Here is a 15,795-nt window from a genome sequence, read left to right as displayed (position 1 = left end):
GCGCGGGCAGCCGGCTGAGCGAACGAGGTGGTGAATTTCCTCTAAACGTGCTCACCCTCCGTCCTCCATCTCCGGACTCTGAGGCACTGCAGCGGCTGGTGCCTTGGAGGACGCTGTATCCCCGTCTGGCTCATCCTTGGGGGCCGGCACAGGGGGGATGGAGAAGTGAATGGAGAAGATGGCACACTTAGGGCTGGGAAACACTGAGGATGCTGAAGGAGGAAGGGACCCGGCTCCTGAAAAGTGTCCTGCAATGGTCGGTGGGCCATTTGGTCCACTGAAAACATGAGAAACCACAGTACAAAACACCAATTTTATTATAAATATCAAGAATCCACAGGGTATTTATGGGCCAGCATATGCCTCAGGTCAGATTGCAAAGGAGCTGACCTTTCCTCTCTGTGTATTCTAAATATTCCTCTTCACTTTAAAGGTGTCAGCCACACCAACCCCTGGCTCCAAACCAAGCTACACTAAAGAGTTATAAAGCCTGTTTTCTTCCAGGAAATCTGCATAACCAAGAGGAGCTTGGATAGCCGATAACACTTAAGGTAAAATTTCATGCATCACCTCAGGGGGTTACATTTTAGAATGTCCCCCCTCCCAATAGCAGCTGCGCACTCTGCAACCCTGGTAAGACCTTTGCTCTCAAACTCTCCATTATAGAGAGGAGGGAAAAGGGGAGGGAAATAGAGTGTGCAGGTCTGAGGAGTCTTTCATTCTGGAGCACCTGACCCGCCAGGAGCCTGCACCATGGTCCAATAGCGCCCCTTATTCGCCATGAGCTGCTGGTGGGTTCCCGCCTCAACGATGGTGCCTCCTTCCAGAAAGAGGATGTGGTCAGCCTGCTCCACCGAGCTGAGGCGCTGGGTGATGAGAAGCACAGACCGAAAGCACCGCTCAGGGCTTTTATACAGGAGCTGCTCCACCTGTGAAAAGACGTACACTCTGTCAGAGCTGGGGACCACTCCCAGCTCAGGGAGACATCTGAGTTTCCAGAGCTGGGACAGACCTGGCCAGGATCACTGCCACCTCTGCCAATAACCCCAAGGAGATTGAAAAATCTCCTTCTGGTGCTTCTCTGTCAGACCTTTGATTTGTGAAGGGCTGTTTACACGAGACAGCAACAGTAGAATAAAAGAAAAAGTCCTAAACTGGGAGATTGGGACTGACATATACACACTACCATATATAAAACAAATAACTAATAAGAACCTGCTGCAGAGCACAGGGAACTCTACTCAATACTGTGTAATGGTCTATACAGGGGGAAAATATCTAAAAAAAAAAAAAAAGAGTGGATATGTGCATATGTGTAACTGATTCACTTTGCTGTACACCTGAAACTAACACAAAACTGTAAATCCACTGTACTCCAATAAATTTTTTTTAAAAGTAATGAAAGAAAGAGTCCTAGGTGCTAAAACCCATTAAGAAAAGAGTGAAGGATACTGAGTAGTCTCTCCTCTCTAATTTTTATATTCTCTTTTAAGGAAATATAGCTCAGTAGTGAAGAGCGTGTGCATTCCAGTCAGGCAGTCTTGAATTGGGCTCTAGGCTCTGCTATTCAACAGCTGAATGACAGTGAGCGGGTTATTTAACCTCTCTTGGCCTCCGTTTTATCATCTGTTGGGTGAAGATAACAACACCCAGCTCTCAAGCATTCTTGATGGATAAGTGAGCAAGAGAGTCCATGTCAAGGGCCATCCAGCATGCACAGAGTGAACGTTCAATTCATTATTAGTATTATGAGGACAGTCTCTTGCTTATGTTTGGCTTCACAGATTCAGGGTCTGTAGATCATCTCTTTTAACTGGTTTTAGGCCTCTTGGGGAGAAGCTAATGGGAACTGAGGACTGCAAGGACCAGTTTGGAGAATTACGATGTTAGTATAATAACAAAGGAGGCGTAAAGGAAGGAGGATTGGGTGGGAAATAAGCATTAAGAAGATGACTTCTCACCCGGGACTGGCTATTTGCATCCAGGGCGCTGGTAGCATCATCCAGGATGAGTACACGTGGTTTCCGGATCAAGGCTCGAGCCAAGGCCACCGCCTGTCGCTGACCCCCTGATAGCTGGCCCCCAGCCTCACCTACCTCTGCAGAGACAAGGGCCAAGGTGAGAGCTGGACAGGCACACGTGCACCCGTGTGCCCGCATGCACACACACACACGCACGCAGGTACACATCAAGGACTGATGGATGCAGCAGGACAGGGAAGGTTCTGGGAAGGTAAAGCAGTTCTGAGGATATGAGGATGAAAGAGCCACAGGAACAAGATCTGACGACTTCAAACTGATGTCAGTGCGGCGGGAGGAGCTAAGGAATTAAGGCAAGACTACTGGGGTTTCAACAAAGGTGAAGATGTCTGGGTGGTGATGTGAGTGGAGAGAGCACCTGTGTCATAGCCTTGAGCGAGTTCAGAGATGAAACCATGGGCTCCGGACTCCACGGCAGCAGCCGTGATTTCCTCCATGGTTGGCTTCTGGACCAGCCCATAGGCAATATTTTCTTTAAAGCTTCTTCCAAAGAGCTGTGGCTCTTGTCCCACAGCAGCCACCTGGGACAAAAGACAATGCAGAGTCACAGAACAAGGAACACAGGAGTGTGGTTCTCTAGAGACTGAAGACTGAGATTCTCTCTTGGGAAGATATTACAAAATTGCAAGTCCTGACCACAGGCCCACCTCCACCCAAGGTCTCCTAACACTCCCTTCAGAGTACTGGTGAGAATGCTCTTCTGACCTGAGGCTCCCTGCCCTCCCCCATGCCATCTTCTTGCTCACCTGTCTGTGCAGGTAGCGGTGCTCATATTTGGGAAGGGGCTCCCCATCCAGCAGCACCTGCCCCTCGGTGGGCTGGTACAGGTTCTGCAGCAGGGCAGCCACAGTGCTCTTCCCAGACCCATTGGGCCCCACCAGTGCCGTCACCTCTCCAGGACGAAGGGTGAACGTCAGCCCCTGGAAGCCACAGAATCACACACTAAGAGGCAGCCGGAGGCACCTAACCTTGAGACCCTCAGTCATCTTCTTGCTACACTGTCTTGTCAATGTCTTGTCAATGTCTTCCCCCAGAGAAGAAAGGAGGAAAATGGGGAAATACAGCAACTCCTCCCTGCCTACATGCACAGACACCTCCCCATGGAGCAGAGATGGAAGATGAAACAACGACAAAGGCAAAGACTAAGCACCACTGCGCCACACGCTCAATCTCAGATGGCATGAGGAAAAAGAAAAAACTCACACTCCAAACCACAGGTGGGAAGAAAAAGGAAAAGTAGAAGACCGGACACACAGATTTTGCTTCAGCGATGCCTTAGGATAGGAGAGCCTTCTCCCTGAGCCTCCTCTCCCATTCTCCTTGGAAATCCAGCCTGGTCCTTGCATTTGGGGCAGTTTTATGGAGCATATGATCTCGTCTTTGCCTCTGAAGGGTGAGGGCGTATCTATCTACTCCTGGCGCTAAGCAGGTTGAAGGCAGGAAGAAAATTTAGGATGGTCGAGTTGAGAGTGAGGTTGGTAGAATGCAGGGATTGGTAGGCTGTACCTGCAGTACTGGGACATCTGGACGGCTTGGGTAGGCGAAGGAGACACCCTGGAAATGGACGAGGCCCTGCAACTTCAAAGAAGTCAACACACCACTGGCTGGGCAGTGAGGGATCCGGTCCAAGTATTCAAATATTTTCTCTGAAGAACCCACAGCCTTCTTTACCCTGGGATAGGTGGACAGCAGTACCTGGAGGAGAGGTATGAATAGTGAGGCAGGGGACGGGAGGGACCCAATCTATTGCCAGGGTTTATGTGATGTGAGAAGGGCAAAGGAGGGAAGGAAAGTGACTCAGGTGGTGATGGCACAGGGGAAGGAAAAGCATTGGGGAGTGAGAATGGAAGGACCTCACCTCAACAGCTGTGGTGAACTGGCTCTGGTAGAGAACAAAGGTGACCAGGTGCCCACTGCTTACAGTCCCACTTGTCACCAGCTGCCCACCGAAATACAGGATTCCCACCTTCAGCAGCATCCCTGAGATCTATGGAGAGACCACAGAGAAAAGGGACTGTGGTAGGAAATCTAGAGGGGGCGCAAAGAACCATTAGCATTAACATTAAGGAAAGATACAGTCCCATTCCCCCAAGTAACACAGGATGTTCAACAGGTATTAAGGAATGAACCCGTGGAGTCTCACTCAGTCACACACGATAGAAGTCAATCATCATCACCACCATTACCAGTAGCGCCTTGTTTGGGGAGCGTTTTGCTCTTCACAAAAGGCTTTTACGAATGTAATGTCATCTAATATTCATATCAAGGGCCCATGTAAACAAGGTTATATCACTCCCATTTTTTTAAATGAGAAAAGTCTCAGAGACAGGAAATTACCAGCCCATGGTCACAGAGCTAGTAAGTGGCAGCATGAAGGCAGGAACTTCTGATTGCTGGTCTAGTTCTCCGTCGATTACATCATAAGATGCCCCACATCCTTGGCTTCCGCTACTCCCATGGCTCTCAGGAAGTTCATCCCCATAGTCCTAGCATGAAGCACACCCAGGTGCAGGAAGGTATAGCTCCCTGAGCACCCCCCATGAGGCAAAGGAAGGCCCCGGAACTGTTGGGGAGATTTTGTGCACTCTGAGGGAAAGGAAGCCATCTAGCATGCCTAAAAAGAGGGAGGGGGTTAGGAACACTGAGTGGGGTCATCGAGCCTCTGGTTGCTGGGATATGGACACTGAACCCACCATCGCCGAGGGAAGGAAGAGGGAAAGGGAAAGGTATTGAAGCATCTCAGGGACCAGGGAATAGGCATTCATCCCCAGGTGCTCACACTGGTGGTCCAGAGGTTGACCGCATAGGCCAGGGCCTCCTTCTGGTTGAGTGTCTTCATTTCATACAGCTTTTGCCTGAACTTCTGGGCCTCACCCTCTTCGTTGGCAAAGCTCCGGACTGTAGGCATAGCTGATAGCACCTCAATGGCCACCTGGCTGGATTTTGCCAGAGATTCCTGCACCTGTGTTGCCAGCACCTGCAGACACATGGACAGGAGATGTCACACACGGTTGGCAAACCATAAGGGACGCTAGGACCTGAGTTATCCAATTAGCGATTAAAGGTAAGAAGCAGCAGAGGGACAGGAGAGAAAGGGACACGACTATAACCCCCTGATACTAAAGAGATACAGAGAAGAGAAAATGACTCAGGAGGGTCATAGGGGATCACATTCTTGAGATTGGTGATCATATTCTTCTTTTTAATTTTTATTTTATATTGGAGTATAGTTGATTTACAATGTTGTGTTAGTTTCAGGTACACAGCAAAATAATTTATAAACACACACACACACACACACACATATATATGTTCTTTTCCCGATTCTTTTTCCATATGTGCTATTACAGAGTATTAAGTAGAGTTCCCTGTGCTATACAGTAGGTCCTTGTTCCTTATCTGTTTTATATATAGTACTGTGTATAGGTTAATCCCAACCTCAGTGAACATATTCTTAAAGCAGATTGTTCGCAGACATTAGAAGACCCAGAGAACGTGAAGACAGACACCGAGCAATCCAGGAACGTGGACAAGGAGTTCTAAAGAGATGAAGAATCAGTAAAGGTGCCAGGAGAGAAATCTGAGAGGAACTGAACCCACCAAATCTGGGCGATGAGGGTCAGTATAGGTTGAGGCAACTCCCCAGACATACCTGGTACCATTTTCCCAGCTTCTTAGGCAGAAGGAAAAGCAGTGGCAAGGCGACCAGGGTGACCATGGTGAGGGATGGGGACCCCCAGAGCATGAGCCCCAAGAGACACAGTCCCCGCAAGAGGTACCACAGCAACAGGCTCAGCTGCGAACTCAGGGACTCATTCATGGTGGATGTGTCCTCTGTGACCCGAGATGTGATGGCACCTGCCAAAGGTTGAGGAGAAGAGAGTGAGTGAATGAGAAGCTCAGAATGATGGGAGGGACCAGCAGTGAGTCAGGGTGCCAGGGGGAGGGGTTCTAAGAAGGTTGGCAAGACAAGGTCAGTGGTAGGGAAGTTTGGAATCTCAACGCAAGGAGAATGTGTTCCAGAGGAAAAGCCTGGCTCAAGACCTTCCATTTTAACGCCAAAGAAACCGATGCCCTTGTGAATTTCCAATTCTCTGACACATTCCTGTCCTCTAAAGGACTTGTATATCCCCTGCACATAGGCAGGAAAAACTTAAACTGATCATGTAACAGAGCTGGAGAAAAATGAAGGTGCTGCTAGAAAGCAGTCCAGGAAACTGCAGCAAGTCCTGGACTGGGAATCAAGAGATGAGTTCTATCCCCAGGTTCATCTCTATCCTTATGTGTCTATGCAAGTGTTGGCATTTAGGGTCTGGGCCTCAGTCTCCTTCTCTGTAAAACGAGGTGGTTGGACTCGGTGATCTCAAAATTTCCAGGTTTGAAAGTTCTGTCATTTCTACCTAAATACAGACAGAGGGATATATTTGTGGAAGAATCTTGGATGGAAACACTAGGCTTTCCTGAAGGTCAGAAGTATATGCATTTTGCTCTTGAGGTGTGTCACGAATAGGACATGACAATGTTTATCTGTGAGAGGGAATCAAGGTTGTAAGTAACAGGATGTACGGGGATAGAAACAGTAAGTGAAAAGAGTTTCACAAGAAACCTGTTTGGTTCTTTTGAAAAAACTCTGTTTCCTGGCGTAGGACAGCCCGAAACACCTCTCCCTGCAGGTGGCTGTGTGCGTAGCCTATGGTTCTGTTGTAGATTCCATCAGCCGCGAACTCCAGCACTGCACTAGGGGCAGACAGAGAAGAAGGGCCGGGCACCGTCAGCCACCCCCACCCTCCGCCACCCCCCCACCGAAAGTGCACTCTGGATGGCGGACCCAACTTTCAACTCGCTCTTTTTCAGGGTTCCCCCATCCCCAGCCTTCCGACTTCAGCCCCCAGACCTGGCTATGGTGAGGACGGACATGAGGGTTATGTTGCGAGTGAAGGCAATGCCTGTCGGGTCTTGTAGAATCCAGTCCGTGAAACGGCCCGTGAAGAATGGAATGGCCATCTCCCCTGGGGAGGGAGAGAAATATCAAGTCTAAGCAGGTCAGCTCTAACCAGACTGCCCCCGCCCCCCGGCCCACCATCCTTTCATCTTTACCCATTATCCTGGAGGGCTGTGGCAGAAAGACACAATCTATACCTAAACGGGCCACCCCAGAACCCAAAACCTTGTGGCCCCACCAGACCTTTAGAGGTTGAATGAGGAAGGCTAGGGATCATAGGATGGGCTGCCCCAGAGAAAAGGCTCTGTTCAAGGTGGCCAGTGAAGCAACCCCTGGGGCACCCTTGGAGTCCAGGACTCCTGACTCCTACCCAGTACAGGGCTCTTCCCTCTCCACTGGGGCTGTCTTCTCAAGACCTGAGCTGGGTCCCCTTCTCCTCACCCACATTTCCGAGAACTCATACCAATCTATCTCACTGATCATTCATCTCGATCCCCTCCCAGTCCTCTAGCCTCGTCCCTCTCCCCCTGCATCCCCCTTACCAAGACAAGAGAGGGCCACCAGGGCCAGAAGGAGCGGGAGGCGGTTTATCTCCGGGCCCAGGAAGCCTAGAAGTCGGCTCACCGCCACTCCAAAAGCCCCGTGAGCTCCTTGCACCCAAAGCCTCATCTTATGCCACAGGGCGGCCGCGGGCAGCGCCGCCGTGTAGCCGAGCGCGAAGGCGTCCAGGCGACTTCCCCAGTGCAGTGGCCTGGTGTTGTCAGCGTCCCCGGAGACTCCCCAGGAGCCCAGCTCTCGGAACGAGGCAAGTCCCGGGAGGGCCAAGCCCAGCGCCGCCGCTAGCGGCTCCAAAGCAGCCAGCCAGCCCGGGACTCCTGCGCTATCTCCGCGGAAGCCCAGCGCGGCCCCGAGGACGCCGCGGGCCCCCAGCCACAGCAGCGCCCAGCGGCCCAGGCCCGCCACCCAGACCCGCAGCAGCGGCAGCGCGGGGGGCACCAGCAGGGAGGCTGCCCGCGGCAGCGCCGGCCGGAGCAGCGTCCAGTCGGCGAGGAGCAGCAGCGCTGTCCCCAGCCACGCGAGGGAGGCTCGGGAGGGGCGGACACACCCGCGGGGCGCGGGGGAGCCCGGGCTCGCCATTGCCGGCCGCTGTTCGAAGCCAGCCCGGGGCACGGCACTCGCGCCGCCCGCGCCGGGCCGCAGTCGCCGGATGCTGTCGGAGTCCCGGCGGGGCGCGCGCCCGGACCGCGGCGGGGAGCGAGCAGGGAGGGCCCGGGCGGGGCTTCGGAAAGTCCCGGGAACCGGCCGAGCCCGCCGGCGCTGGCCAGAAACGAGCGGTTTAGGGGAAAGGGAAAACGAAAGCGGCTCCGGCTCTGCAGACCCGCCCACTCCGAAGGCGGCCCGCTCGGACTATTGGGGGAGAGGGCGTCGACATCAGATCTGAAGTTTGGGGGAGCAGCCCTGGCGCTCCACCTCCTCCATCACCAGCCCCGACCCTCCTCCTGTCCGCGCCTCCGCTTGCGGGATCCGCGGGTCCCGACTGTGTCCCTCCGGCCTCTGGGCGGGGCTCGTACGTCATCTCTCTCCAGGCAGATCTGCCCCGCGGAGGTTAGCGCCCGGGTGTGAAGCCTCGAGGACTGGACCCCGGCGCCCCCTGGCGGGCGCGGCGAAGGGGCGGGGCTGCAGGCAGCGCGAGGAGCGCTGTCCCGGGTTGGACAGCAGTGCCGCAGGCGGCGAGGAGCGCGGCGCCGGGATGCTGCGGGCGGGAGCACCCACCGGGGACTTACCCCGGGCCGGAGAAGTCCACACCGGGGTAATGAGTCTGCTCTTGAGGGTCAGCGGAGGGGTGGAGGAGGTCGAGCGGCAGGGGGATCCTGGAAGCGCCAAAGAGTGAATTCGGAGACTACAAGGTGGGGAGATGGCTTTAGCAGGCAGTGCGCGCACCCCGAAATGAACACGGGCGTCTCTGTTCTGAAGGGGTAGACTAGGGGTCCGCGAAGGGACTGGGCACGGAAGGCTGGCGGAGGAGGGGTACTTTGGCTCAAAGCTGGAAGCGTTAAGGGGAAACTGCTCTAAAGCGCTTTCGCTTTCACTCTGGGCTAGAGAGAGGGGCTGGTTAAATAAAGGGAGGGGGTTCGAGAAGGTGCACAGAGAGAAGGAAACGGTGCCCTGGGTATAGTAGGACAGCACTTGAGAGAGGGGAGTATGGGCACTGATTGAGAAGGGAGACATCACGCAGATCTTTGATAAGCTAGCCCCTGGGTAACTCACAGCGCCAGCGCTGATAATGGGGCTTCCCTGTGAGCTGGAGGTGCCCTTCCCCAGCCTGGCCCAGAAAGGCTCTTACTTCGCCCAGGTGCCAGCCGTGCTCCCCTCCCTGTGTCTTCCCCACCCACCCCACAACCTGCTGGAGGACTTTTGCCCAGGCTGGGCCCCTGGGGCAGATGGCAGCCCAGGGCAGGCTGGCTTCTGCTTTCAAACGACTGCCACCATGCTTAGCTTGGGGGCTGCTTTGTTATAAAGGAATAACCTCTCTGATGGGATTGCCCCTGTTCTCTGGTCTGCTATGCATGATGAATCAGTATGTCAAAATGAACACTCCAGCCAATATCCCTAGAGGCCAGAGTAACTTATGGAGTGGTGAGTATAGCAGTAAAACCACGTATAAATTAGAAAATCTCCCCTCACTGCCAAATGAACAGTGAAAAGGAAGAAGCAGAAGTCAAAACAAAGCATGGGTGCTAGACATGGGTTTTAGTCCTGTGTGACCTTGGGTAAGTCACTTGAGTTCTCTATGACTCAGTTTCTGCATTTGTAGGATCTTTAAGCTCTTTCCAGCTCAACAGGAGTAAAAAAATGTAGCTTTATTCTCCTTCGCTCTTCCTTAATTCTTTTCCTTAATTTCTTTTCTTGGCCTGGGAAAGTCAGCTCAGACTCCCCAATCAAATCCTCTCTTGGTACAGATCTCTTCCACTGGCTACTCTTTCCGCTGGCTATTTACCTCTTGATCAGAAATCCTTGAATGAGACCTTTATTTTAAACTGTCCCATGTGTTTCTTGCTGCTTTCCTCCTTCCTTGACACGTGGCCATGCTAACCACCGACCCCTGAGCTGTTTTCTGATGTTTTCCGTTGTTCAGGAAAGAGCTCACTTCTGATTAAGGGGGGTGCGGTGGATGATTCTGGGCCAAAAAAAAAGAGGCTTGAGCTTGTTTCCCAAGGTCACGGTCCCTTGCTGTGGGGGGAGGTCTGTAGCACATCTGTATACACAACAAGCATACTTGGAGGTAATTCATTTGTGGAGCTGCGTCCCCAGGGCTTGGAAGCCCCCTGGGCCCTTCACTCCAAGGAAGCACTTATGCCCCTAGGAGCCTCATCCCACCTCTCTCTTTACAGTGGAAAGGATTCTAGGGATGCTGTTCTCTCTGGTGGTACCACGGCCAGGCGCTGACATTCCCTTGCCGCTGGGAGAGACAACAGAGGAAACGGAAAGATGAAGAAAAAATCCCCTTCTGGGAGTCAGCTCTGGCCTAAATTACCGTATAACCTCGGGCCAGTTGCCTCACCTCTGAGAACGTTTCCTCTGTAACATGAAGGGATCAAGGCTCTTCCTGCTCTGACATTCTGTGTCTCTGCAGACAACCATCATGGCGGTAGAGTTTGATGGGGGCGTCGTGGTGGGATCTGACTCCCGGGTGTCTGCAGGGTGAGTACCAGTGACTATGTGTACTTTTGGAAGGAAGCTAATGGCCCCCAATGCACATGTTTCTTAACCATCCAAAAAGAGACTGGCGCACTGAAGCGTTGGAGAAACTGAGTGAACCTTTCAGAAAGGCCACTATAATAAGATATTGGGTAGGTGTTTGGGTCTCTGACTTCATGGAGAAGAATCTGGGGCCTGAATGCTAATGTGGCCTGTCCCAGGGAGTCACAGAATCAGGTCTGAAAAGGGTTTAGGAGATAGAGATTTCAGGGGCCCTCCTTCCATCTATGTTTAGAGATAGAAAAGATGGTTCTGCCAAGAAGATATTCTGGTTTCTGATTCATTCATAAGTTTGTCTCCCTCCCTTCTGGCCAGTTTCTTCACGTACAAGATAAGTACACAGGATTAGGTCAACATTACCCATTTTATGTTCCATAGAACACACAATTTCCTCAAGATGGTTAATAACAAAGGAACATTAACAAGGGGAAGATTATTCTTAGCTTAATTTAGTATTTTTTGTTTTATTATTAAAAATCTAAGCCTGAAAATAGTCTAATTTTGATCATTACTTGCAGTGTTTCATTTGTTTGAGACAATTCTTTGCTTCCTGCTTTAATCCAAGCATTAAATTTCATGTACTCTGAAGCCATTCTCTTGTCAAGTAAATCTGAGAAACACTGAAAGATGAACATCAAAAAATTTGGCAACTCGCTGTATGATCCAGCAATCCCACTCCTGGGCATACATCCAGACAAAACTACAGTTCGAAAAGATACATGCACCCCTATGTTTATAGCAGCACTATTCACAATAGCCAGGATGTGGAAGCCACCTAAATGTCCATGAACAGAGGAATGGGTAAAGAAGATGTGGTACACAATGAACACTGGGGTGCATGTATCTTTTTGAATTATGGTTTTCTCCAGGTATATGCCAAGGAGTGGGATTGCTGGGTCATATGGTAGCTCTATTTTTAATTTTTTTAAGGAATCTCCATACTGGTCTCCATAGTGGCTGTACCATTTACATTCCCACCAACAGTGCTGGAGGGTTCCCTTTTCTCCACACCCTCTCCAGCATTTATTGTTTGTAGATTTTTTGATGATGGCCATTCTGACCGGTGTAAGGTGATACCTCATTGTAGTTTTGATTTGCATTTCTCTAATAATTAGTGATGTTGAGCATCTTTTCATGTGTTTTTTTGCTGTCTGTATATCTTCTTTGGAGAAATGTCTATTTAGATCTTTCACCCATTTTTTGATTGGGTTATTTGTTTTTTTGATATTGAGCTGCATGAGCTGTTTGTATATTTGGAGCATTGATATTAATATAATATTAATCCCTTGTTGGTTGCTTTATTTGCAGATATTTTCTCCCATTCTGAAAAAAAAAAGTGTATATGTATATATATATAACTGATCCATTTTGCTTTATAGCTGAAACTAACACAACATTGCAAATCAACTAATATAGATGATTTACTTCATTGTACAGCAGAAACTTAACAACATTGTAAAGCAATTATACTCCAATAAAATAAAGTTATGTTTACACTAAAAAAATAAAAAACAAATCAACTATTCTCCAATAAAAATTTTTTCAAAAGATGTGATGTATATATATGTGTGTGTATATATATACACACACACATATAAACACACAAATACATACACAATGGACTATTACTCAGCCATAAGAAAGAATGAAATAATGCTATTTGCATTACTGCATTATTGTAACGTGGATGGACCTAGACATTATCATATTAAGCATAGTCAGAAAGAGAAAGACAAATACCAAAAGATATCACTTAAATGTGGAGTCTAAAATACGACACAAATGAACATATCTACAAAAGAGAAACAGACTCACAGACATAGAGAACAGACTTGTGGTTGCCAAGGGGGAGGGGTGTGGGGAAGGGATGGATTGAGAGTTTGGGGTTAGCAGATGCAAACTCATATATAGGATGGATAAACAACAAGGTCCTACTGTACAGCACAGGGAACTCTTTTCAGTATCCTGCGACAAAGCATAATGAAAAAGAATATGAAAAAAGAATATACATATAACGGAGTCACTTTGCTGTACAGCAGAAATTAACATGACGTAAATCAACTATACTTCAATAAAATTTTGTAAAAAATTGGCAGCTCTAACGGTGATGACTTTTGACTCCTTCCTGACAGAGAGGCGGTGGTAAACCGAGTGTTTGACAAGCTGTCCCCCCTGCACCAGCACATCTACTGTGCTCTCTCTGGCTCCGCTGCTGATGCTCAGGCCATAGCAGACATGGCCGCCTACCAGCTGGAGCTCCATGGGTATGAAGCTTTGGGGTCCCCAGTTCATGCCGCCAACTAGCGAACTGTTCCAGGAGCACTGCCCTGGAAGATGAAAAATTCTTGCTCTGCCTCCGGCATTCATTAGCATTAAACTGGCACTTGAATCTCTCGAAGCTGGTTTCCCGCACCTGTAGAGATAACTAATGGTACCTTCCGTACCTCTTCAGATGGTTATTTCCAGAATCGAAAAATATGAGTGAAAATGGTTTGAAAACTGCAAATCACTCTCCTAATATAAATAGTGAGGAAGAAGATAAGGATGTGGACCACCATATTATCAGGTGGTAACCATGGGGAAAACCAAGGTCACTGGGGCAGAAGTAAAGCTTATCTGCTTTTACCCACATGGGCAGGGCTCTGGCAGCCAGGAGAATTATGTCACTGGGGGCTCTGGGCGGGACAGAGTGAAGGAGGGAGAACAATTAGCAACTGAAACCTTCTTCCAGTGGGTGATGTGAGATTCTGGTTCCCCTGCACATGTGGGAGGGGAGCTGGAGTTTGAATCCTTGCAGCTGTAGGTTTTGGGTGTTCCCGGCAGGGATGATGGTAGTGGCCGGGGAGTGTGGAACTTCAGGAAATCACATTGCCGCCTATTCCTAACCCTTCCTTTAGAATGGAACTGGAGGAACCCCCACTCGTTCTGGCTGCTGCAAACGTGGTGAGGAATATCAGCTATAAATACCGGGAGGACCTGTCTGCACATCTCATGGTAGCTGGCTGGGACCAACGCGTAGGGGGCCAGGTGAGTCTCTTCCAATGTCTTCCCTCCCTTGGGGTTCCCCTCTCCCCCCAGAGAGGGAGGTGGAGGTCATATGGCATTCTAGCCAAGAGTTCCAAAGACACTGCCTCTAAAAGCACAGGATAGTCTCAAAGGAGAAAGGCCTGAGATGCTGGGGCTTCACTGCAGAGTGTGGAGACCACCTGCTTGTCTCAGTGGTGAGCAGAGAATGGAGGCTTCTAGAGTCTGACCTGAGGATGTCTCCCGCAGGTATATGGAACCATGGGAGGGATGCTGATTCGACAGCCCTTTTCCATCGGTGGCTCTGGCAGCACCTACATCTACGGTTACGTGGACGCGGCGTATAAACCGGGCATGTCCCCAGAGGAGTGCAGGCGCTTCACCACGAATGGTAACGAAACAAGTGGAAGGGTACCCGGGACAGGGGTTGTTAAACATGGGGAGAAGGTAGAGTATGAGGAACAGGAATACGGGTGACCATTTAATTATATGTCCAAACTAGGACACTTTTTTTTTTTTTTTTTTGCGCACGGCTCCGCGGCATGTGGGATCTTCCCGGAGCAGGGATCGAACCCGTGTCCTCTGCATTGGCAGGCGAATTCTTAACCACTGCGCCACCTAGGACGCCCCAAACGAGGACACTTTTGAGAGGGAGAGGGAGCAAATGCTAAACTAGATGGGCTTTCAGGACAAAAGGCATAAACCAGGACTGTTATGAGTACACCAAATTAAGATCTAGGGTGACCGCAAGAGCCAGTGGTGTGCGGGAGCTAACTTGGGCCAGCTCATAAGAGCCGATTGTGAAATATTCAAGGATTTGGGAGCTGCTTGTTTACCTATTTATAACTCAAAATTAATCATGGCAGGAGTATTCAGACCAGGGACATGGTATAGTCTTTCTTTTTTAAGTTGGTTGACCACCACTAACTTTGCATCTCTAGGACATGGGCTCTGAAGTCTAAAAGCGGTCCTAGGCATATGGACAGGAGGGAAGGGAAATGATTTTTGAAGCTAAGCCATTCTCTCTTCCTCTCTCCAACTTGAAACCCTCTGCAGCTATTGCTCTGGCCATGAACCGGGACGGCTCCAGTGGGGGCGTCATCTACCTGGTCACTATTACAGCCGCTGGTGTGGACCATCGAGTCATCTTGGGCAATGAGCTGCCGAAATTCTATGACGAGTGAATCTTCCTCAGACTTCCCTTCCGTATTTTGTAATAAACTTTCTAGGACCAGAAGCTGGTATGGTCGATGGTCACTCAGGGAGATGAAGCTTGGGAAGGGGGCTTCTTCCCACCCAGATGTTAGCATATCCTTTTTATTCTTCTGTCTCCATGTCTAAAACATCTCTCCCAGAGGAGAGAGCAGGGGGCAGGAGTATCCTAGAACAAGGAAGAGCCCTATACATGACAGGTCATCATGTACTGAGTGATTTTTGAATTATTAGAAACAATAAAAATTCTCATTCTCTGACGCCCAAGGGATGAAGGTGCATGAGAGGATTTGGGGTTCATTCCTTCAAGGCTAAGACTGACAGGGAGCTAAGACAGCAGCACACATGAGGATTAGCTAAGAGTGCCAGCAAGCGCACATGGAAAAGAGTTCCTTTCATAATGCATTCATTCACCTTAGAGACCAAAGCATGATAACCACGTAAATATTCGGGGGCGGGGCGGGGGGGCATGTGAATTTCAAAGAATAATAGCAATAACAAAAAAGCAACATTTATTTAACCAGGGATTAGCTACATGCTTATAAACTTTGTCTCTTAGAAGCCAAACAAAAAAAACCTTATGAAGGTACTACAACTAACTCTATGTAAGGATAGATGGAAGCTTAGGAAGAGTAAGTCATGGCAAGTTCAAAAGCTGAGATGTGGAATTTAGTTTACCATATGCCCTTCCTCTACCACCACATGAAACCTTCTTTTCCCTCAAGCTTCATATATCATCTCCTTGAAATCTGCAATATTGAGTCCAGCCCATTATTTGACACTTAGGATGTTGTCACTAGATGTTTGAGTAACTGTATT

General features: G+C 49.7%; 2 protein-coding genes across 3 annotated transcripts; one reads left to right on the top strand and one right to left on the bottom strand.

Annotated features, from left to right (window-relative positions):
* Positions 1 to 294: 294 nt before the first annotated feature.
* On the bottom strand, positions 295 to 8,527 carry TAP1 (transporter 1, ATP binding cassette subfamily B member). 2 transcript variants are annotated; one of them, XM_057700255.1, is made up of 11 exons: positions 7,524 to 8,526; positions 6,934 to 7,048; positions 6,646 to 6,776; positions 5,692 to 5,897; positions 4,819 to 5,016; positions 3,898 to 4,026; positions 3,546 to 3,734; positions 2,786 to 2,959; positions 2,398 to 2,560; positions 1,962 to 2,098; positions 295 to 929 (listed from the first exon to the last, which is right to left on the bottom strand). In XM_057700255.1, the coding sequence occupies exons 1-11, from the start codon at positions 8,116 to 8,118 to the stop codon at positions 717 to 719; spliced, it is 2,250 nt and encodes a 749-aa protein (XP_057556238.1). In that variant the 5' UTR covers positions 8,119 to 8,526; the 3' UTR covers positions 295 to 716. The 2 variants fall into 2 exon arrangements, with proteins under 2 accessions (XP_057556238.1, XP_057556239.1); XM_057700256.1 differs by lacking the exon at positions 2,786 to 2,959 and having other exon boundaries at positions 7,524 to 8,527.
* Positions 8,490 to 15,001, top strand: PSMB9 (proteasome 20S subunit beta 9). Its single transcript, XM_057700257.1, has 6 exons — positions 8,490 to 8,791; positions 10,616 to 10,683; positions 12,873 to 13,004; positions 13,638 to 13,767; positions 14,014 to 14,155; positions 14,821 to 15,001. The coding sequence occupies exons 1-6, from the start codon at positions 8,732 to 8,734 to the stop codon at positions 14,946 to 14,948; spliced, it is 660 nt and encodes a 219-aa protein (XP_057556240.1). The 5' UTR covers positions 8,490 to 8,731; the 3' UTR covers positions 14,949 to 15,001.
* The last annotated feature ends 794 nt before the right edge of the window (positions 15,002 to 15,795 follow it).

This window comes from Hippopotamus amphibius, chromosome 11, assembly GCF_030028045.1.
Source record: "Hippopotamus amphibius kiboko isolate mHipAmp2 chromosome 11, mHipAmp2.hap2, whole genome shotgun sequence".
Taxonomy (NCBI): domain Eukaryota; kingdom Metazoa; phylum Chordata; class Mammalia; order Artiodactyla; family Hippopotamidae; genus Hippopotamus; species Hippopotamus amphibius.
This window is presented reverse-complemented; position numbering and strand designations above follow the sequence as displayed.

Excerpts from the sequence above, each read along its gene's own strand:
- PSMB9 (XM_057700257.1), top strand. The coding sequence starts at position 8,732 with ATGCTGCGGGCGGGAGCACCCACCGGGGACTTACCCCGGGCCGGAGAA. Across the intron at positions 8,792-10,615 it reads CCGGAGAAGTCCACACCGGG|ACAACCATCATGGCGGTAGA; the intron begins GTAATGAGTCTG and ends GTGTCTCTGCAG. Across the intron at positions 13,005-13,637 it reads TACCAGCTGGAGCTCCATGG|AATGGAACTGGAGGAACCCC; the intron begins GTATGAAGCTTT and ends CCCTTCCTTTAG.
- TAP1 (XM_057700255.1), bottom strand. The coding sequence starts at position 8,118 with ATGGCGAGCCCGGGCTCCCCCGCGCCCCGCGGGTGTGTCCGCCCCTCC. Across the intron at positions 5,898-6,645 it reads TTTTCAAAAGAACCAAACAG|GTGCCATCACATCTCGGGTC; the intron begins GTTTCTTGTGAA and ends AACCTTTGGCAG. Across the intron at positions 2,960-3,545 it reads CAGATGTCCCAGTACTGCAG|GGGCTGACGTTCACCCTTCG; the intron begins GTACAGCCTACC and ends TGTGGCTTCCAG.